At 41.5% G+C, this 21,176-nt stretch overlaps 1 protein-coding gene across 1 annotated transcript in view; it reads right to left on the reverse strand.

The window, feature by feature from the left end:
- LPAR1 (lysophosphatidic acid receptor 1) overlaps positions 1-20,319 on the reverse strand; it is a 48,791-nt gene extending 28,472 nt beyond the window's left edge. Inside the window, exons 1-2 of the mRNA XM_009989404.2 lie at positions 20,260-20,319; positions 7,659-8,406 (exon numbers count right to left, since the gene is read on the reverse strand). Coding sequence (XP_009987706.1) covers positions 7,659-8,406; positions 20,260-20,319 — 808 coding nt within the window. The remainder of the gene's footprint in view (positions 1-7,658; positions 8,407-20,259) is intronic.
- Positions 20,320-21,176: the final 857 nt, after the last annotated feature.

The following is a 21,176-nucleotide window of genomic DNA, read 5'->3' on the forward strand; positions in this document are numbered from 1 at the left end:
AGCAAAACATTTAGAATGAGACTCCCAACACACTTGGCGAGGCTCTGGGTTCTGAGGAAGAGCTGCCTGGATCAAAGGCACCAACAATTCTGCTTCAGCAAGGAGTGCTTGCATGGGCTTGTTTTGAAAAAGAAAGCTATTTATGAAGTTTATCACACAAACAAACTGATCACAGTGTAATTTCCAGACGCTGTGCTTCCTTATTCTTTTTCCTTTCAATATCCTCGCCATCCAAGCAGTAGTGCGAAGAGATTTGGTTTGGGGCTACCGGACAAGATTCAAAAAGATCAACTGGAATTCATTTGCAGGACTATAAATGACAATAAAAATGATCAGTGAGTGAGATTTAGAGAGACAGATTGTCAGAGAGCACACACACATAGTATCGTTTTTACTAGCGGCAGGAAAATACAAGCAAGCAAGAAACATCCTATGCAAGTCCAAAGGGTCTTAAATTTAAGACACACTCCAAATATTGCATAATTACGTACAGATTACAGCTTAGATCTCTAGCAATTTTTCATGCCTCCATTATTTTAACTGAAAGCAGAAAACCTGCTGATGAAACGTAACTACTTTTTAATAGTTCTTTGTGACAATTTGTCTTCCTTTTATAAAACAGTGCTGGATCTGTCTCATACAGAAATCAAGCTATATTTATCAAGAAAATAAGAATATGGACATTTACTTGTATGAACATAAAAACATTAGTCCATTCATTATGGATAACAGACATCATGAAAATTTTATTTTCTGTTATTAAATTTGAATGATTTCACAATGAATTCTTCTAACAAACACAAGCAATAATAATACTGAGACTTCCATTCTGCTTCACCTACTTGCGAGCTGAATGTACACTTTTTTTAAAGTCAATACCAAATTGTCATTAAGATGCATGGAAAATAAAAATAAAGATAATACATTATAAGCAGTAACAGCAAGCCCTGGTAGCCACCCCCACCCCAAACTGCATGTGTTGTTTTCCTCCAAAGAAGCTTCTGAAGAGCAATCACAACTACTCTTGAGGACTTCCACTAAGAAAAGAGAAAGAAATCCAAGCCATCAAAAATCCTGTAGGATAGTGTGTGATAGAAAAAAAAATAAAATCTTACAGGATAATTTTAAAGAAGATTTCACTTGTTCATGCAAATATTTGATGATATAGCTTGAAAGTATTGCTGTCACATTGCAACTCTGAAAGCACTTGTTATAACCTTCCGTCTCCATACAACGGTAATAAGAATTAATCTTACAAAATCTATGAAGAGCACTGAATTTAGACTACAGGCATCAGCCACCATTTCCCAGTTTACTCGACTGTGGGTTAAATTCACAGTTTATGCACTTTTAAAATATACTTATCTAAAAACACTGGGACTGCACATAACTACAACCCTGTGTGCTAGAACAGAAAGTCATTGATGCTCAGACTCATATTGCCAGCGCCAGTTCCAGAGTTTATTGCCTTGTTTTTCCATCAGGACTAAATCAAGACCCGAGTGACATTACTGTGACGCAGGGGTCGGGCAGGGTTGGTGAATCTGAATGAGCCCCTCGTGCTAGCCACAGAGTAACCTGGTATTTATGGCTTCACGTTCCCCTGCTTCAAGAGAAGAAGCTGTGAAATGTGCTGCTCTCACCTGAAAGCCAGCCTGATCTCACTGCCCAGCCCAGATCTCTCTAAAAAAAATGTAATAACATCAAGGAAAAAAAAAAACAAACCACAACTGGATGCTGATCTTCTCCAAACAGGGCCACTGCCACATCTTGGACATCTCCAAGCTAAGACGATGTCATCATTTTCAGACATCTCAGGGAAAAGGCTGCTGGAGAGCTTGGCAGGACTTCATGCCAGCGGGACTCCTCAGGGAGGAGGCGAACAGATGAAGTTGTCATCTTCCAGTCACAGGGCCCAGAGTTAAACCCTGGCCTCTCCAAAAGATCCTCTTATCAGTTGCATTGCGCTACCAGGGCTGATGTTGCTTTGGCGCGCCAGAACAACTTTCCATGTGCAGGGACAGTCTGCCAAAGTTCAAATGATGCCATAACCAACCTCTGTCTAGACTAGATGATCTTCATCTTGGCCCAGGACCACTTAGTTGGTGACTGGTGAAATAAAGTTAATAAGGCTTAGGTAGGTCAAAGCCTTACGACTTGGAGGCCGATGAAGACAGGCCATGCCAGTTAACCACCCGACACTGCATGAGGGGTATGGAAATACAGACATGCCTCTGGCAAAACACAGGGTGCTGTCATTCAGACTGTAGCCCTATTTCACAGTCTTTTTATTTTCTACTGAAAATCAAGTGCTCTTACTGCATGAGGGGAAGAAGGGAGATAAAACGCAGACCACATGCCAGAAGAGACAGTGTTGATATTAAAAACATCTTCTAAAAAATGTGTCTCCACAGAATTTCATGTTTTTGATCTTGGAATGAAATGCTGCACATCCGTCAATCATCCAGAAAGGTTAAAGTTATCAATAGTGCACTTTATTTGCTTAACTGTCTGGCTACAGCATATGTTGACACTCACGTGCATTACCATAGTTATTTGCTGCTTTCCACCCCTATTTGGTACCTAGAAATAGGTAAAAGAAAAGCTACAAAAGCACAAAAATAAGTCTCTCATGCAATTCCTGACTGTAGCAGAAAGAGAGGGCAGGAAAAAAAGCTGTTGCTGAGCAGTTCTACCCTTCCAGATGCTTATACTGAACTTCCAGATGTTTTCCTTGCATTTACTGCTTTATAATAAGTAAGGGACTCTCTTCAAACACAGTAAGAATACTTTAAATTAAAGCAGTTTATACAAGAAGAACCTTCTCTTTTTTATCTCTGTCCACATTACTTTCCCAATCTTACAGAATAAACTACATTCCTCCAAACAAAGTGGATGGTCTTACAGGCAGGAAAGGTCCATGTGCTTTTTTAAATTCCAGGAACATAAATGGTAAGCAATCATGAATTTGTTGCTTGCTCTTCCTGCATCCTAGGAGCTAGCTGTGGTGCTTGGCTCAACAGTCATGCCTGATTTTGGCCAAACACCATGGAGAACTCACCCGACACAGGAGAGTAATTGTCAGGATTGATAAAGTACACATAAGCAGGGTTGTTGCTATTATTGTTATTTAAAATTCAGTTAAAAACTTCAGTATCATAATCTCACAGTATAACTTCTAAATAGAGAAGAAGGTGTATGGAGGTACAGGGAAGAGTTATCCACATTGTACAAACAATAGCTGACAAATTAGGAATGGTTGTTTAATCAGCTTATAGGCAGGAGAACATACAGGCTAACTTTCCAACAATAATGATCTAAGCCAGCAGTTATCTACGAATGCAGGTATTTAAGAACCCCTGAAAAACCTTAGCCTTTCATGACTTATCCCAGGCCATCGAAATCCAGAGCAGAGCTAGTTTTTCCATCCTTGAGCTCTGAAATTCTTTTTCGGTGCTTTCACCGCTTCTTAAAACAGTAGTTGGGTATTATCATCCATTTTGGGGCCAAACCTGCATTTGACCAGCCAAATGCATCCAGGGTCTAACTATGGCCTTCACCAGAAAACGTTTACTTTGTCCTTAAACACAAAATTAAAAAACACGGAGGATGGAAGGGAGGATGCCAGCTTCAGCTGCCATACCTGCTGGGTTTCTGCCTGTACCCTTGATTGCTCATTTAAATGTAACACGTGCGGGTGGTGAAAGGCAAAGCGTCACTGAGCTGCAAGGCAAACCAGACTCGATTTTAGGGCTATGTGCCGTACACAGATCAGCCCTGCCTTAGCCCCAGCGCAAAGAAAAGGCCTGCTCTAGAGAAAGAGCTTTATGTTCCTTGTTACTTTCAAAAGCAGCCTTGTTAAAAGAAAAAAAGGGCCCAACTATGAAATCACTTCCTTCTGTTTAAAATATTTTACTCAAGGAAAAAAAAACAAAAGGGCATGAAAAGGGGAGAAAAAAAAAAATAATAAAAAAAAATCTGTTCTCTGCTTTTGACTTGTTGCTAGGATCCAGCATCCCACTGGCTCCGCGGGATGACGCAGTGTGCCAGATCCCGACCGCTCCAGCCAGCGTGCCGAGCAGCCATAGCCCTCCCCAGACAAATGCCCCCTTGTCAGAGGTGGCTGGCATCCACCCCGCACATGCTGACGGCATCGCCGCCAGGAGGACCACAACCCCGTCAGGGCAGGTCTTCTCCTCGTGCAGCAAGGCGGCAAGGCGCGAGGAGGGCAGGCAGTGTCAGGCAGCTAATGAACAAGAAGCTCTTGTGTTAATTCCCTCCCCCGAAATGTAGCATGGATGGGGACAGGGGAAAAGATGATCTTCTCCTTGCGGCAGCGAGGCTTTGCCAGGGAGTACAGCCAGCAGGACGACTTTGGGAAGACCCGTTTATGGAAGTCTGAACAGTTCCTTGCTGCCCAAATCACAAGGGGGTTACTTATGGCCGAGCAGCATCTTAACAAAGATCCTAAGATGAGGACTGGTTTGCCTCCCCCTGCCAACGCTCATAGGTTTACTCAGACTCCCAGCTCTGTTTTCCCTTGGTTCCCAAGGCACCCTCTCTCTTCTCCAAAATACATTTGACTCCTCCTGGGTAAGTGGGCTGACACACACCAGCTCCCTTCCCCACTCAGCTGTCTGGCAGGAGAGGAGGGAGAGGGATCTTCAGAATAAACTGAACACTTCCTTTCCCCTCCTCCCCCACAGCAAAAGGTTGGTTTCTGCCTCAAACAGCAAGGTATTACCCTGATCTGCACCATTAAAAAAGTGAGGGAGTCTCTTCCTCTGTGTTACTGAGGTTCACCAATGCAGAACAAACCAGATAGCATAAGATATGCATTCCGTAAGCTGCTCCAGGCAGCCTAAGACACCCACCTTCCCAAAGCTGAAGCAGATAAACTTGCAGCAATATGAATTGACTACCTTTGCAAGAATGCACTCAGGAAGTATGACACCTGGAATTAAATCTTCTGCTTGTGAATATTTTAAGCCAGACTTGCAAGCAGGCTGCAAGCAGTGCCTGAGCACCAGCACACTCACCTGATCAACAGGCTGACCGACCCTTCTACTCCAAACTGAGACATCACCTAACCAGTACGGTGAGGCATGCTTAGCATTTTTTCTTTAGAACCACAAAACAATCCTCCATAGGAAGTGCAAATTCAGTAATATGGGATGGCACTCAGCAGCTGATGGCAACCAATGAACTTTTCCCCTGGTTCAGCTAGCAGCCTGCTTAACGCCCTGATGTACGAACATTTAACCTCCCAAAAGTCCCTGTGGTTGCCTCCATGCCTGATTCTTGGCTTCAGGCTATTTTTTTTTAATTATTATTTTAAAAAACAATGTACTGCTGTTTCCCAGTCATTTTTATTTGACTATGTCTCACGGGTGATAGGGAGGCAAAAGCCTTGCTGCTTCTTTACACTATAGCCTGATGACTGACCTCCTCCAACCAAGGAAACCACATTGCTTTGAAAAAAACAACGCTTTTCAAAATAATACTGACACGGGAGATCCAAACACAGGATGAAGAGTGTCATAGTCTGGGATTGCCTTTGCTTTCTTCAAACAGATTTAATAAAGTAATACATTACCTGTATTGGTAATGGTGTAAATCTCTGTACATGGTATTTTATGCAGATTAGAAGAGGTGTTAGAGCAGAGTATGTGCACAGCACTGAATACATCTAACTGCACCAGTAAAAAGAAATAAATTCTCTTTGAATTTTGAAGGAAGCTTTAGTATGTGCTACCTGCAGTCCTGAAAAATCTTACTCCAAATAGCCTCAATGAGGAATCAGATACTGCTGAATGACATTAGCAGCTAAACTTGAGTCACTTTCAGTTTGGCTGTTGCTACTTAAAGTTGTTCCAACGTTTCCAGAACAATACTTAGAAAAAATAAGGTCCTTATTAGGGGAAAAAAAAAGGGCTATTCTATGTTTCTTGCACACTTCTACTGCTGTGGCCTCACTAAGTGGCCTGTACATCTTCCCTGTGACCTCTGCTCCTAGGAGGACAGAGGAGAGTGCAGTCACTACCTACCCTTTCAGCTGCACACAGAATTCTAGTCCTATGTATGCTTGGGATTAGCTGCCATTTGCTATTTATTTATTCCTAAAACTCTGCATTGCACTGGTATAAGCATTTACTATTTCCCTTTTTTTTTTTTTTTAAAGTCTGAGACAGTCCACTGCTGTATGAGCAGAAGTGTGTTCTTAACCTCATCTTGCCTTCTGCAAGGAGGATCATGGAGGTCTGGATGAACAGATTTCCGAAGCACCAGGCAGTCAGAAGAGGTTTTACCCACCACTACAGCCTCCCCTGCAAAACTCATGGAGATTCTTTCCCTGAAGAGAAGAGCAGGACATGTAGGAATATGACTTATCGATGGCTGAACAGGTTAGTCAACTACACAGTTCATATTCCAGTTACAAAGCTAATCACTAGGCCAGAGAGCAAAACGTACATTCTTAAACAAACACGAGTTGACACAGTGATTCACACCAAATCTCTGTGACTGTTCCGCCATGTTCGTGCAGACAGTAGCTGCTGGAAAGCACAGGTCACGGTGTAAAGCCATGGAAATCAGGAAGTCAAAGCAAGAACTGGGGCTGAGTTTTGGGCTTTGCAGATTGTGTACTGTTGCATTTATGGACTACTAGACAACCTCACGATGCGAAAGGATCAGTAGGATTCCAAGAGACCTGCATAGCTGAGGCTACAGAACCTCATGAGCGGGAGCGCAGGCTGGGACAAGGAGACAACTAGTACCATTCCTGCCTGCCTGCAGCTCACTGTCATCTGCAGCAACAAAGAGCAGAACAAACTGCAACGAAAATCACCAGGGAATGGTACCCAGTATCCAGGCTCTGCTTTTGCATAAGGAAACCGGGAGCCCCAGGCAAAAACCAAATACAGCCATCCACAAAAAGACAGGAACCTTCTGACTCCAAAACGTGTCGTGGTATTTGCCTCATGTTTTCCTGTTTTCCAAGCCCTGTCTTTCTGCTCAGCCACCTCCTGAGCAGAGCGCTGAAGCGCACCAGTGCCCCACATACTGCTTTTCTGTATTAGCAAACTGGCTGACACGCAGACCTGCCAAGCATCACAGACCTGAGCAAACGGTACATGCAGGCCTGCTTAACATGCAAAATCTTTTCATCTATAGTCTGTAGCCCCTCGTTGTTCTCCAGACACGGGAGCACTGCCTGAATACACATTGTACCTTTTTATAATGGCAAAAAGCAGAATTAGAGGTGGTACTTCAGCGGAAGATTGAGCTTTCCCTGTACTAGTTTAAGGTTGCAGACATTTGGCATCTTCAAAGGCAAAAGGGTGAATACTGTACAAGACAGGTTGCTTCAACAGGTTTTAAACATGCATTGCTGCAAAAAATCACCACCTTCTACCTGGAAGTACTGGATTTTCATCAGTTTCATGTTACAGGGCTGAGTGACCGAGTCTCTGACACCCACTTCTGTAACTAAGCTTGACAGTCCCAACACAGGAATAAATCCTGGGAGTTCTTATTGCCCCCACCTCTTCTAGTGTCTTTCAAACGCTGCCAACCTGCCAGAAGCTGGACATGCATTACTGAAATCACCTGATAAGAAACAGAGCGGGGAGAACAGAGGAGGCAAAGTAAGCACTTACCAAGCACAATGACCACAGTCTTCAGGAGGCTCATCATGGTGTCCCGATTCCTGCGGGGTCCAGAACTGTGTCTGGACATTCTCATAGTCCTTTGGCGGACGTACCCAAAGATATGAGCATATAGGACAACCATGACCACAAAAGTGACCAGGTTGAAAATAGCCCAGAAGACCAGGTAGGAGTCACTATAGAGCGGTGCCATGTTGGAGCAGTGAGTGATATCACAAATACAGTTCCATCCGACACTTGGTATGGCGCCCATGACGATGGCCATAGTCCAGATAACAACAATTACGACCACCACTCGCCGGTTGCTCATCCGAGTATGTAGCTGCATTCGGAAAACTGTAATGTGTCGCTCAATAGCAATGGCCAACAAGTTGGCTACAGAGGCTGTCAGGCTAGTGTCAATGAGACCCTGACGGAGAAGCCAGGTGCTTACAGTCAATCTTCTAGTGTTAGGTCCCGTGTTGAACATTAAGTAAAAGTAGGCCAGCCCTGCAAAAAAGTCCGCAGCGGCTAAGTTGGCCATTAAGTAATAAATAGGAAAGTGGAATCGACGGTTGACATAAATAGCCACCATAACCAAGAGGTTAGCCAGCATTATGAAGATGCAGACGGTAATCCCCAGTCCCATTACAAGCTTGCTGACAGTGTTCCATTCAGTGGCTAGATATTTTCCACTTCGGTTATAAAAGAAGGCAATGGTTTCATTGTAGTAGCATTGTGGTTCGCTCATGGCTGTGGACTGAAAGAAGAGGGGAAAAAAGAGAGAGAAAAAAAAAAGAATGACATCAGAATGGAAAATTTAAGATTGCCTCCATGGACAAGACGCACACAGAGAGCAGGGAGGGGGACAGGAAGGGAACAAGGGAACACGCTTCAGAACAATTTTATTTTTCAGACCAAATGGCATTCCATAACTTGCAAACAATTACTCTGAGGAGTCTGGTAACAGTAACCAGATTAGAAACAACCAGAAATTCTTCCTTGTGCTCTGGGGGCCAGCGTGATTTCTGACGTAGTTGTAAATTGCATAGCAAATGAGATTCTGGCTAAGCAGACCTACTGAAAAATTCACTTAGAGAGAAGAGCATGCAATTCGTAATTAAGAAAAGTTAACTGCGTTACAGGACGCTCTATTTACATTACCAGTGCACAAAACTGTTGTTGGGCTGTAGCAGTGTTAGGAGAAGAGCTCCTCAAAGAGGAAGAAAAGTGGATTACGTTTCCCAACAGGTTTTGACTCATTCAGGTCTCCGTCAGGGGCACTCCTTCTTGCCCTGTCTTAAAAACTGGGAAGAACACCCTAGATTAAGATCCTCAATATGCTCTAAGACTGTAATTTGCCAGGGCCAGGGGCTGTGTCTGTCCATAAGGCATGAAATGCATTTATAAACAATAAAAGAAGCATGTCACTGTATTTCTAAGAGGATTCTTCTTTTTCCATCATCCATGTTTCTAAACACTCCATGCTTTTAAGTATAACTCATCTGAACTGGCTTATTCCAATTTGAAACAGAAGGACTGAGGCAAGAAGTTAGAAAAGTAGTATTTGACTTAACTAGCGTTAAAAGCATCAAACCTTATTTCTTGCATTAAATCTTGCTATGGCTACACCAGGGAATACATAATTAATTTTCCTTGCAGAGCACTCAGCTCATCACAGCCATAGGTGCAATAAACAAGCTCCATACTCCATCAGAATGTGGAAGCTTTGCATAAAGCTGTTGGCTAACAAGAAAATTCTTAATGAGTTTCCTTCCTTAGTTATAATCAATTACTCAAGGTGCAATTCCCAAAAGGCAAACCTTAGAAAAAGAAACTCCTCTGCACAGCTTGGCTGAACAACGAGGATGTAAAAATAATAACTAAAAAAAACCCAAACCAAAACAAGAAACTGATGCCAAAAAAGTCTCTTTCTAAAAGAGACCCAGGAGAGCTGGCTCTGACACCCTGCTCTTATGGCTGTGAAACTGTCTTGACTAAACTTGAATTTTTAAAAAAAGAGGAGCAGTTTTAGCAAGAAGTCGGCTAATAAGCTCAACCAAAAACAGATTAACAACACTAAAGGATGAATATTTCTTCCTATTAAAACATGCAAACAAACCCCCATGTTTTGGACAGCTCCAGCCATTCTGCAGGAAATGCTACAGCTAACCTAACCTTCGTGTTGAAACCAAAAACATCTAGAACTGGGAAACGGAATTAGTCTCAAGTGAAAATAGTATCAGACAAAGATTTCCTTAGAATTACCCAAAGGTACTTCTGTTTCTTTCAATTTCCCTTTGTTTGTCAATGCAGTTAAGCTAATTCCAATAAAGCAACACACAAAACTTTCCACCTATATCCCAAATGCATTACATGACATTTAGATTTATGTTAAAGAAAAACGTCTTTTTAGAATGATTTTACCTCCAACCTAAACATTGATCAGAAACATTTGCAGACCCAGGATAATAAAAAGCTAGAGTAAACAGTATTTCTCAGCACAGTGACTATAAAATTTTTATTGTTCCTCTAGGACACATCAACTCTTAGGTTAGAAACCTTTCAGCCTTAATTATTTAAGAATTTTTAAAAGTTCTCATGTAGGATCTCTCTGTTGCATAGAAAAAACCCACACGATTTATAAGGGATACTTAACAAAGGCAGACCTAGCTACAAGGCATCTGGCTTTAATTCTTTAGTTAAAGACCATGTGGTAGTAACAGGTCAAGTATAAGAACCCTTGAGGGAGAGAGGAAGTCATACGAATGAATTAGTGGCCCTTACAAAAGCTTGCCAACATCTGCATTAATTGTGCGAATGCCCTGTTTTTATGCTCTCTGCAGTAATATCTGGATGCAGTCTTACAGTCTGAATTACAGAGGTGGTCAAGACTCCAGGATCTAGTGGACTTTTATGGTCCTGAATCAGTTCTCTCATTGTCTATATATTTGTTGATCTAAATTTTTCTTTCAGATGGCTGCTGCCCATATGTAACAATTCATGCTCCAGGGTTGCTCCCAAGGAGGGAGGCCAGCTACGCCTAGCTGAACACATATTTTTAATTCAGCATTTTAAAATGTGGCAGATACATTTTTTTTTTTTTGGCACATGGGCTTAGAATGTGAATTATGCCCTGTCTTTGTAATATCGTTCTCAGACTTTTCATATGAAATCAGAAACAAGATACACTTAAAAAAAAAAAAAAAGTCACTGTAACATGCATTGATAAGTGCTGTCCATTTATCTTAGTCACAAAATGCCAAGCCAGGGCTGAATACACGCAATGCACATAAGAGTATGTAAAATACTAGAGTCAGACTTGTTGAGTTTAAAAGCATGACAGCACTTGAGTAATCCTGGAGGAACGGCATGAGGCTCACTGTCTTCTTCTCTCATTTTGAAAACACTGGAACAAAATGCTCTGTTTGCCTAAGGGATTTCGGAGAAGTTTTGGTTTTAGGGCATGCTAATCTAAAACGTGGGATCTCCTTTAAAAGCAATCTTTTCAGTCCCAAGGGAAAGAACAGCAGAAGAAGAGACAGTTTGCTGACAAAAGTTCAAACAGGGGCCTTCCAGACGATAAGCTTTCTTGGATGCCAGCGTATATATTACAGGAAGGTTTTGACCTCCCAGGTCATGAACATACAAATCCCAAGGCATCGCATTTACCCGCGATGCTGCTGCCTGACTGCAAAGGCTCAAGCAGGAGGGAAATATAACGTATCTCTGAGTACTGAAAGTGTTAACATACCATAATGGTGTATGCAAGCAGGCAGACCCATCCCCTCTCCTGCCCCTGCAGGAAAAGGGGCAGGGAAGTTTATATTTTAATTTCCTGAAGTTTCCACTCAATGTGTTTCATTGCCTGGGTAAGCCAGATGTGCAGTGCCCTGAGATTTACCTCATCCATTTACTATATCTCAACAGAAGTTTAAAACAAACTGAGCTGTAAATTGCCCACGTTGACTAAACCTCTAGGAGACATCTGTGCAGAAAAAGAAAACGTCTGAATTATAAACCAACAACGCAGATAAAGCAAAATGGAGTAATAGTAGGCTAAAAGCAAAGTCTCCTCTAATCATATGAAGTTGATGTATCACTCAAGACACAGTTGTCCCAAACCAAAGAACAAGAAAATCCTGAGTACATGGAGTTAAGTCTCTTAAAATCAAGAGACACAGTTATAACCACAACACAGTACATACAGACCAGGCGATCTGGCACCAGGACTTAATATAAAACTCACTCTGCTTCTACAGTCAACATGTAGCCATCCTGTGGCCAGAACGCCACCTCAGCACTGGCCTTTTCAGCCACTCTCTGCTATGCTTGTCCTCTCTGCTCCTCTCCTTTGGCGGTAACGGGATCATGAACTGGAGTTGCAGTGGAGGGACTGGGAAGAAGAGCCCATACAAGCAACTTTCCAGTGTTTTGTGCTTGATTCATCTTGCTGCTGCCCCACCTCTTCACCATAGCTTAAGAGTGGGTGAGGATTTGGATCCAAGGCATGGAGCAGCTTGCCTATGGGATGTTCTTGGTTGAGCAGCCCATCACCCTCTTCCCTACTCCACAAAGGCACTGGCTGCCGGCAGGGGGAAGGTTAGAGGGAAGCTCTGGATCTTGCCAGCTCGGTGGGGAGTGACAGCCCACCTGGGGAGAGATGTGCATGGAGAGATGCTCAGGATGTAAAACAAACACCAACAAGTTTTCAAACTGCCGCTGATGGATACTGTCTAAAAGAAGCATTAGTTAGCACAAGATGCCTGAGAGGCAAATGATCAGTATACAAAACCCACTGCAATTCAAAGTTTGCAGAGTTCCTCAGTCCACCTAACAAAAAAAAAAAGGAAAAAAAAAAAAAAAAAGCAGGCATAGGTGCATTTATTTCTCGCTTAGAGAAAGAGCTGAACATTCTTAGAATACTAAGGTCTGACTTTTACAGAGCTTTTAAAACTTGGAAGCCACAAAAATGATTCCATATCCAAGAAAACTCTTAAAAATACTTTAACTCTTAGCTCTCCAAACAATCTGCTCCTTTTTTTTTTTTTCCCTTTTCTGAATTAACCTCAACATGCTGCTGCTTTCTTACCCAGAACACAGAGAGGAGATGAAAAGCAATTTATTTGGCAAAGAAGTCTGAGGAAGATGATAATTCCGCACACAATGAAATGACAAGTACAAGCCAGAGACTTCAATTTTGCAGAAGTCATTGAACTTGCATGCAGTCTCCTTGAAGTCTGCAAGACTCAGAGGAGACTCATTCTATGCAGGATGAGCTTTTAATTCTGAAGTAGATACCCTTGGATCCCTAAAACCAGTATTTATCATTCTCAGTGCTGCCCAGAAATCCAGAAAATATTTCAGAGGAAATGTAGAATTAGAAACGGTAGATTAGGACACCAAAACAGCAATAGGTGCCGTAAAGCTCTATATTTAGTGCAGCAGCAAATGAAAAAGCAGTAGCACTGCTTTCAGTTTAGCTAAATACTCTTAAGTTTACCAACATACCAGGAAGGCTAGAGCTGAAAACCTTCCAAATTCAAAATCCCCAAATAAGGGTATCAATTAAGACTATCTTTAAAGTAAGCATAAGCAAGTTAGCATAGGAATAATTGAATCAATATGTAAATAGTTTCTTAACCCACAACTGCAAAACCATGGGTTTTATAAAAGTAAAGTTGTAACAGATGAGGAAAAATTCCAATTTGCAACAAAAAATTCTCCATTACCTAATGAAAAGCACAAACTATTGTTCAAACTGCAGAACACAAAAGAAACAAGAGTTTTAAAAATAAAGGGAAAAAGACAGTATTTCCTTTCAAGATAAAAGTAGGAGTTGGAGGCATTTACCCAAAATTTAAGCCAAAAAAAATCAAAAAGTCTCAAGACAAGGGTCCTGATTCATTATAGCCTTATGCCTACTATACCTTATGTACAGATATAATTTCATCTGCACAATGAAAGTATGAAACCCTACCACCAAGATACAACAGCTCCTCACACGCCCTTTTCAGAACTGCATCTCCCAAAGCAATCATGCAGCAGACTTGGAAGAAAATCTCGTATGTTAAGATGTAGTGGTTCAGTCACAGCCGGCCACGTCTTCATCGGACTAGACTCATTTCGCCCTTCACAGAGCTGAAAAGACGTGAGGGAATGACGCTCTTTGCAAAGGGATCCCTTTAACTCTGCTATAACATGATAAAGCATGAAGTTACTTAAGGATCGTGTGGCAATAGCTAGCACATCCAATAATTTTCAGGATGCTTTTGTAGTAGACTACATTACTAGGGAGACTCAGAGCTAAAAAATGCCCCAACTACTAGAAACCGAACTGAGAAGTTCTCTGTATCCTACAGTTGATACCTGAAAAGGGTAACCCAGCATAGACATTCAGTCTACCAAAGTCAAGAGCAAACACTGCAAAAAGAAGCAATTTTACTTCTACTAAGGAAGGTATAATTCACAAGTGACACAGATCATCTTGGAAACTATGATTACGACTTCCACAGATTTCACTACAAAACCAGGGAGGGTGTTGACCTTTCTCAGTGCTTATTCACTGTCGACTACTACAAAAGCAAGATCAAAAATAGCTTCCATGAGCTAAAAAAGGAATCGGTGACAGCAGGGAGTCTAGCTAACTCTAAAAATACCTTTATTCTGGAAGATGCCAGGGTTGTTAACTATCAGGTCTGAAATACCTTGACTCAGCCCTACAGCTTTTCAGGATAGATAATCAGGAGCCATGCAATTCACTATTCATGCATAAGAGCATGAGTGAAGAGCAGTGATGGCCAGGAGCATACTGAGCTAGCCCAACAGGCCCCCAGATCAATGGCTCTGTGGTTTCAACTTCTTGCACTTTCTGCTGCTGCAGAAAGGAACTGCTGCACACACGCGGAGTATCCTGCACTGCAGAATTCTGTAAGCAAAAAGATATTGTGGAAATCAAAAAGCTAGAAGAATTGGAAAAAAAAAATCCAAGAAAAGACAGAGAGTGAACCCATTCCCTCTAGCAAACTACCCAGTAATTCAGATGCTGCTGTATTGTTGCTCCTTTTCCACAAATCCATCATTTTCAGATGAGCTGCATCCCTCGCAAGCCCTACCTACGTGTTCTCACAGGTGTTTTCCAGTGTAGGAGGAAATGAAGACTGAATCAGGGCATAGCTCTGCATCATCACAGCCCCCCTGATATTGCTAGGATGGCTCAAACACTGATAGCTGAAGATTTGTTCCCAGGTCACACAGCAGATCTCTGCCACCCCGTCTTTGCCTTCCAAGCTTCTCTCAAAGGGAGGCCACCACTGCAATGTGGAGGTATTGCAAAAATAAGCTAATGGGCTTTGCCATTCGGTGAGACGTGATTGAGGATGTTGAGCCCAAATTGGGTAGTTGAGCCCAAATGTCCCACACAGAGCACAGAAAGAGTTTCTGCAAAACTCCCCAAGCTTTGTTTTCTTCTGGGGGAGCTTTCACAATAAGCTGAGCTTCACAAACATTAGCCAAACATGGGTATAGGCTCAACACCTCCTGGCTTTGTGGGAGACATCAGCTAATTTAGAAACTGAAATATGCCACCTCTTACACCTTCAAAAAAAGTCTGTGTCATGATGCAGAATAGGCTTCTCCTCTCTCTCACCCAGTTCACTCCTTGGTTGCCTACCTGCCTTATCCTCAACCTGAACATGGTAGCCAGACACCCGCCCTGCTGAGAGTCCCTGCAGGCTGCTGGGCAGGACAGACCTTCCCCAAAGACCCCAGCCTCACAAAGAGCTTTCTGGAGAGGGGGCAGCACACAGTCCTCTATCTGTGTCACTTTAGAAGCCACCAGGGTGGAAGAAAAAAAATATATAAAAAAGCTGCATCTCTAGCATCCTAGATGAGTTTCCATGCATAATGAATTGTAACATAGGTCCTTTGGGCCCAGTTTGGTGTTCAGTGAGCCAAGCTGGGAATTAATTCTTGGCTTGAGAAGCTGAAAGACTGGCCTTTCATGCTGAAAAAATGCTGTAGGCTACTTGGGCCACTTCCATCTCTAGGGCACACCCTTCATTGCTCCTCACCAAGCAAACCAGCAGTGAGCACTTGGGAGAGGTTATACTACAAGCAAAAAACTTATTCAAAATTATGGTAATGAACATAGCAAATTTCATTTTGGGCTGGAAATTGAGATTTCTAAACAGAAATAAGAAGACTACCCTGTGTTTACCACGCTAAATAATTTTTTTTTTCTTGAAATACACATCAGGCAGTTTGAGTTTCTTTTGCTTTGATGCACTGCTTTGTGAAATACATGTATATAAACAGAATACAGGAAAATCTTTCTCTCTCAGGGCACTGACAACAATGGGTTCTCTATCAGTAGCTTGTTCAAGCAGTACTGAGCAGCGGCCTATATGGCTTTACAGGTCTACTTTGAACAAAATGGAGATGTATTTTGAACTCCTGGTAATCTCATCTAGTATATGAATAAAAAAACCACATACTGGTATTTGAAGTTTCCCCTATGATGCCTGTAACTGGGTGGATATACCTCTAATCACAAACTGTTTCTTCCAGTCTCAGCATCTCCTTTCATTCTCCCATTTACCTTATTTACCATCACCAGAGGTCTGTTTTGGTAAAGAGGTAAATTTGTTTACTCACATTCGTTGGCTGCAGAAATTTGGGCACAAAATCCAAAGTGCAAATCATGGTGGGCTTTGTTGGGGAAAGGGGTGACAACAGCTGTGCCACCCCACAGGAGTCTGTTCTCAAGCATCATTATAAAGATGAAAAAGCTACTGAGGGCGACTGTTCTGGGGCAAGGATAGCTTAAACCTCTTCCACTGTAATTCAAACAAAAAGAAGGGAAAATAGACAAGTATTCAATGGCACAGAGTGGGAGAAGGGTTTTTTTTGGCTCTGGTAACCGCCCAGCCATGAAAGGCCACTATAATGGAAACTGCTCTGGATTTCTCTTTGAAACAGCTGCAAGGCAGTTATTTAAATATACTCATTTACTTCTAGTGTGTGGCTGGTAGGATTCACTGCTGGCAAAAGCAAAGAGAGAATGATGAATTTTTGTTGTTTTCTTGTTCTAAGCATTTCTGAAGCACTGTTGGAAGTCTCTGGTTCATTAAGCAACTGAAGCTCAAATAATTTCTTCTTCAAAGCTTTTATTGCAGAATTCGTCTCATGCCATTCACAAAGAGAGAAGATACTAATCGCTCCACAGAGTACATTAATCAGTTTAGATCGCCACTTGTTATGTTTCCTTTCTGCAAAGAGCAAAGTGCTCTACGATGCTAAATGCTTCTTACAGAATCACTTAGCTTGCCACTTACTGCATTATCACACTAACCAGGTTTCTATGATTTAATTTTGCTTATACGTAACTGAGGTATGAAGTCATCACATGCACCACAAAACATCCCCAACTTAAAAATCAAAAAGTTCTGTTAGGTTTTTTTTCCCCTCTCTGTTTAGGAATAGACTGGCTTATCTAATCTGAAATCACTAGATTCTGCCTTACAATAAAACCTTGTTGCCAGAAACTCGAAGCATATTCTGGAAATTTTTTGTTCAATTGACCACTGACACATTGTGAGCGGTGTCTCAGATCTATTTTCTCTTCCAGATTTCAGCTATGGATAGCTAAACTACCCTGAAACTTTACTTATCCTTCTCATTTAAACATGACCAAGATGCCTTAAATCTGTGCTCTTAATCAGCTCTCCCTATGTCTGGTAACAGGATGCTGCATCAGGGAAAGAAGATGGGAGCAGAGAGCTTTGGACAGGTCATTGCCTAAGGAGGGTACGAAGAGACAGGACTGTAAGAAATGTGTTGCTTCAGTGAAGAGCTGTAAAGAGCACCAAAAGGATTTCCGATGCTGACACACCAGCAATAAGAGTATTTTAAAATAGTAACAACAATTTCACACCTGGTATCAAGAAGTGACTTTCAAAAACGTTTTAAAAAAAACTGAATCTTTTGTTACCTGACTCAGAGGCAAATCTTGAGAAAAATATAATTTGCAATTAAATTATTAGGAACTCCCCTCTTTGTGGTGCCACCACAAGCCCCCATAGGATTCAAGCCTGAGCAAAAACCTGTCAGGGTGGGCTTTGGATTGTAAAAAGTCCTGCTGAGGTCTCTGGAATTCTCCTCTGTGGTTAATTAGAGTCTATTTTTGTTTGCCCTGTGCAATTAAAGGACTAATGACAGGCAGAGGAATATTTATTACTGAGATGCATACACATACGTACATATACATACATGCATAAACAAAATAGATAATATTTATTTCTAAGACTAAATTAGCCAAATGTGTAGGAAACCAACTATCCTGGCAATGCTAAAGGAAAATTTAAAGATAAAAAAAGATTAAAGATAAAGACAGTTTAAAGTAAAGTAGCAAAACACTTCTTATTGTAATTGAGATGCCATCTAGCTCATGCAGAAGGCATGCAAGGCTACTTCCAAGTTTTTTTTTAAAAAATCCTTCCTTAAAACACTAGTTTCTAAATGTCTTCTGCAGCACGTTGTGGCATCTGCTCAGTATTAAAAGACAAAATAATCTTCTCTAGAAAAAAAAAAGAAGTATTTTAATGACTATAGTTTTCTAAACTATATCCAAAATTCATTTGTATGTCAACACAAATGTGAAAGGCAAGCCCACGCAGTCCCAGTCTGAAATGCGCTGCACTTCAATACTTCCATCTCATGATTCGTCTCCTTAGCTATGTATCTCATTACGTCCTTGCCTGTTAAAAAGCTCTTCCTTACCCTCAGAAACATACACATGGTTCCTGGCTGATTGTTTGGAGCTTTTACTGCTTTACATAGGACTGAAGCCTTGTATCAGTCATCAGATCCACAATGGTTTACCGAAATGTCTGGGAATTCATGTATGTGTGCAAGTCTGCCCATATGGATATCAAATTTTAGTCCATTTTTACAACATGAGGTTGAGAGAATGATATTTTCTATCATAATCTCCCACACTGAGATACCAGTCTTTCCTGTGCTTCCTGCTGCCATTTCTGTTTGGCTCCCAAGTCAAATCTCATTGGTGCACAGTCTCTAAAACTCATGCGTGGAGGGAGAGCTGTGTGGATTACCAGTCAATGACTAGAATCATTCATTTATCTCTAGCCTTTGGTCTAGCGATCCAAGTCCAGGGCAGGACTTATTCAATGGAAACTCCCTGCAGACACAGGACACGTGCACTTATTCATTTGTAAGTACAACAGAACGGTGACTATGCTGATAATCAAGTCATTTACCAGTGAGAGCTTTTCTTCCACTCATTCTTGCTCCACAGTTCACGTTATTTTCCCTTTGAGAAGGCATTTATCCTGAACAGCAATCCTTAGATAGATGAATTTCTCATATGTAAAGAAGGCTCTGAAGAGAGAACCCACGGAGACAGGGGTGCAAGTGCCTTTCAGAGCACGGGGGGCAGATGGCCTAGGGAAGCCTTCCTCCAGAAAGGGAGCAGAGCCCCGCAGCAGCTTGAGATGGAAGCATAGAGCATCCACCTCCTACCAGCTATTCTGTTCTGCTGTACAGACACAAAATCCTTCTCTGACCCTAACGGGGACAGAGACTCAAAAAGCAACAAAAACATTTTTAAAATATACTAGTTCTCCATTTGAAACTCAGGAGGAAGAGGAGGACAAAGAAGCTTCTCCAAAGCAGGTTTTGGATTCAGCTCATTTTGCATCACCACTTGCTAGCGGACATGTTTTTTATAATTTCACAGGGTCCAGGGATCTCTGAACTGCCGCATTTCTTGGTGCGTATCACTAAAAGCTGTAGTCTCCTGAGCCAAAGAATCTCCAGCAAACAACAACAACAAAAAAGGGAAAATGAACATTTAGATTTCCAATTTTCTGACATCTACCTTAAGCAACTGTGGTGCCTTCTTCAGTAAAATATACATCTTTAAAAGTTTTAAGTTGCAACAGACACTTGTGTCTCCATTAAATCAAAGGGACTTTGAAAATGTTTTTTCGAGACTAAATCTTGACTGTTATTAACATCTCCTTTCTGTTTGTCATATTTACTTCACCAGAAAACACAAGTACTTGGTGTTCAGTACATGGAGCTGAAGAAATAACTCAGGTATTCATAAATATCAAGTCTGAAACACACACTTTGATTCGTGAAAGCAAGATTAGCGTGTTAGTAATTGTAAATACATTATTAATTTTATTGCTGCTTTTGGCTTAAAACTTTAGCTTTTCTGATAAGAACACTGAATCTGAAATTTCCTGTGGTATTATTCCAACTAAACCACATTACGACCTTCTTCTACTTTGCATTCATTAGGCACAGTAAAAATCAAGCCATAGTGCAGGGACCACCTACATGGAGTCAATAAAGATTGTATTTTGGCATACATTTTCTTCTACAAATAGCAGTATAACACAGCAATATCATGTCTCAAAGCGTAACAACATTCTTGGCAAACGATGAGTGTCTTTAATACAATATTTCAGGAAAAATTCCCTCGATGACTCAGAAGTGAGACGGGAGAAGAAGCTAGGATTCAAGGAGGAAATAAGAAAGAGGTTTAGTCAGTTCAGCTGCTGGAGTTTCATCATGGTCTACTCACCTCAATCACCTCAGGTTGGGACATCATGGAGGATGGCACCAAATCGGTGGGGATATCCATGGTAGCTCAAAATGTCCCTGCTGTCCTTGCACCCTTCCTCTGCACCTGCAAACCCTTGGTAGGAACACAGAAGCACTTCCTCAGACCCTAGTCATGCTGGCATTTGCTCCTAGTAGAAAAGAAAAACAAAAACACAGCTGTTGAGAAGAACGAGAGAACTGGGTATGCAGTCAACACCCAGGGCCCTCAGCTGCTGCAAAATCAGCCTGTGAGTTTGCACAACTTGACTTGCTTATATGACCACTCACAGGAGAAGTTTGCAGGAGAATTTTCAAAAGGCACATTGGAATTTGCAGGAGAAGTTTCAAAAGGCACATTGGAATTTGGTCTGGAACAGCAAAACAATTCACTCGACCACATGAGGTAGAATTCACACAAACTGAACCAGCAAGAAGGTTAATGCATAGACCATGTACACATTTGCAAGGAAAGATGGTCACCTGTATCACTGTTCACCTATCACTAGAATCATGTTAAAGGGTTTTTTTCCACACCAAAAGGAAAAAAAAACAACCACACAAACAACCCCTCAGAGAAGAGTCCTCATAGAATTACTTGCTGGAATTTAGGATACATTTCTTTCCTCAACAGCTATTGTTCTCAGTTAGGTGATGACAAACTTTTCTTCAACCACATGTTCTGTTTGTTGTGGGTTTTTTTTGCCAGATAGGCACAGATTTGCTGTAGGTGAATATACTGAATCGCCATGTAAAGTTTGATCAGATGATGCAACAGAATGAAGTTATTTAGTTATTTCTGTAACTGTTACATTTATCAAGGTTAGATCAGCTTCCACATATGTTTCTGTTCTTTTGTGCAAAGAAAACCAAACAAAACAGGAGAAAACTGTAAACAGC

Source organism: Tauraco erythrolophus, chromosome Z (genome assembly GCF_009769465.1).
Source record: "Tauraco erythrolophus isolate bTauEry1 chromosome Z, bTauEry1.pri, whole genome shotgun sequence".
Classification (NCBI taxonomy): Eukaryota; Metazoa; Chordata; class Aves; order Musophagiformes; family Musophagidae; genus Tauraco; species Tauraco erythrolophus.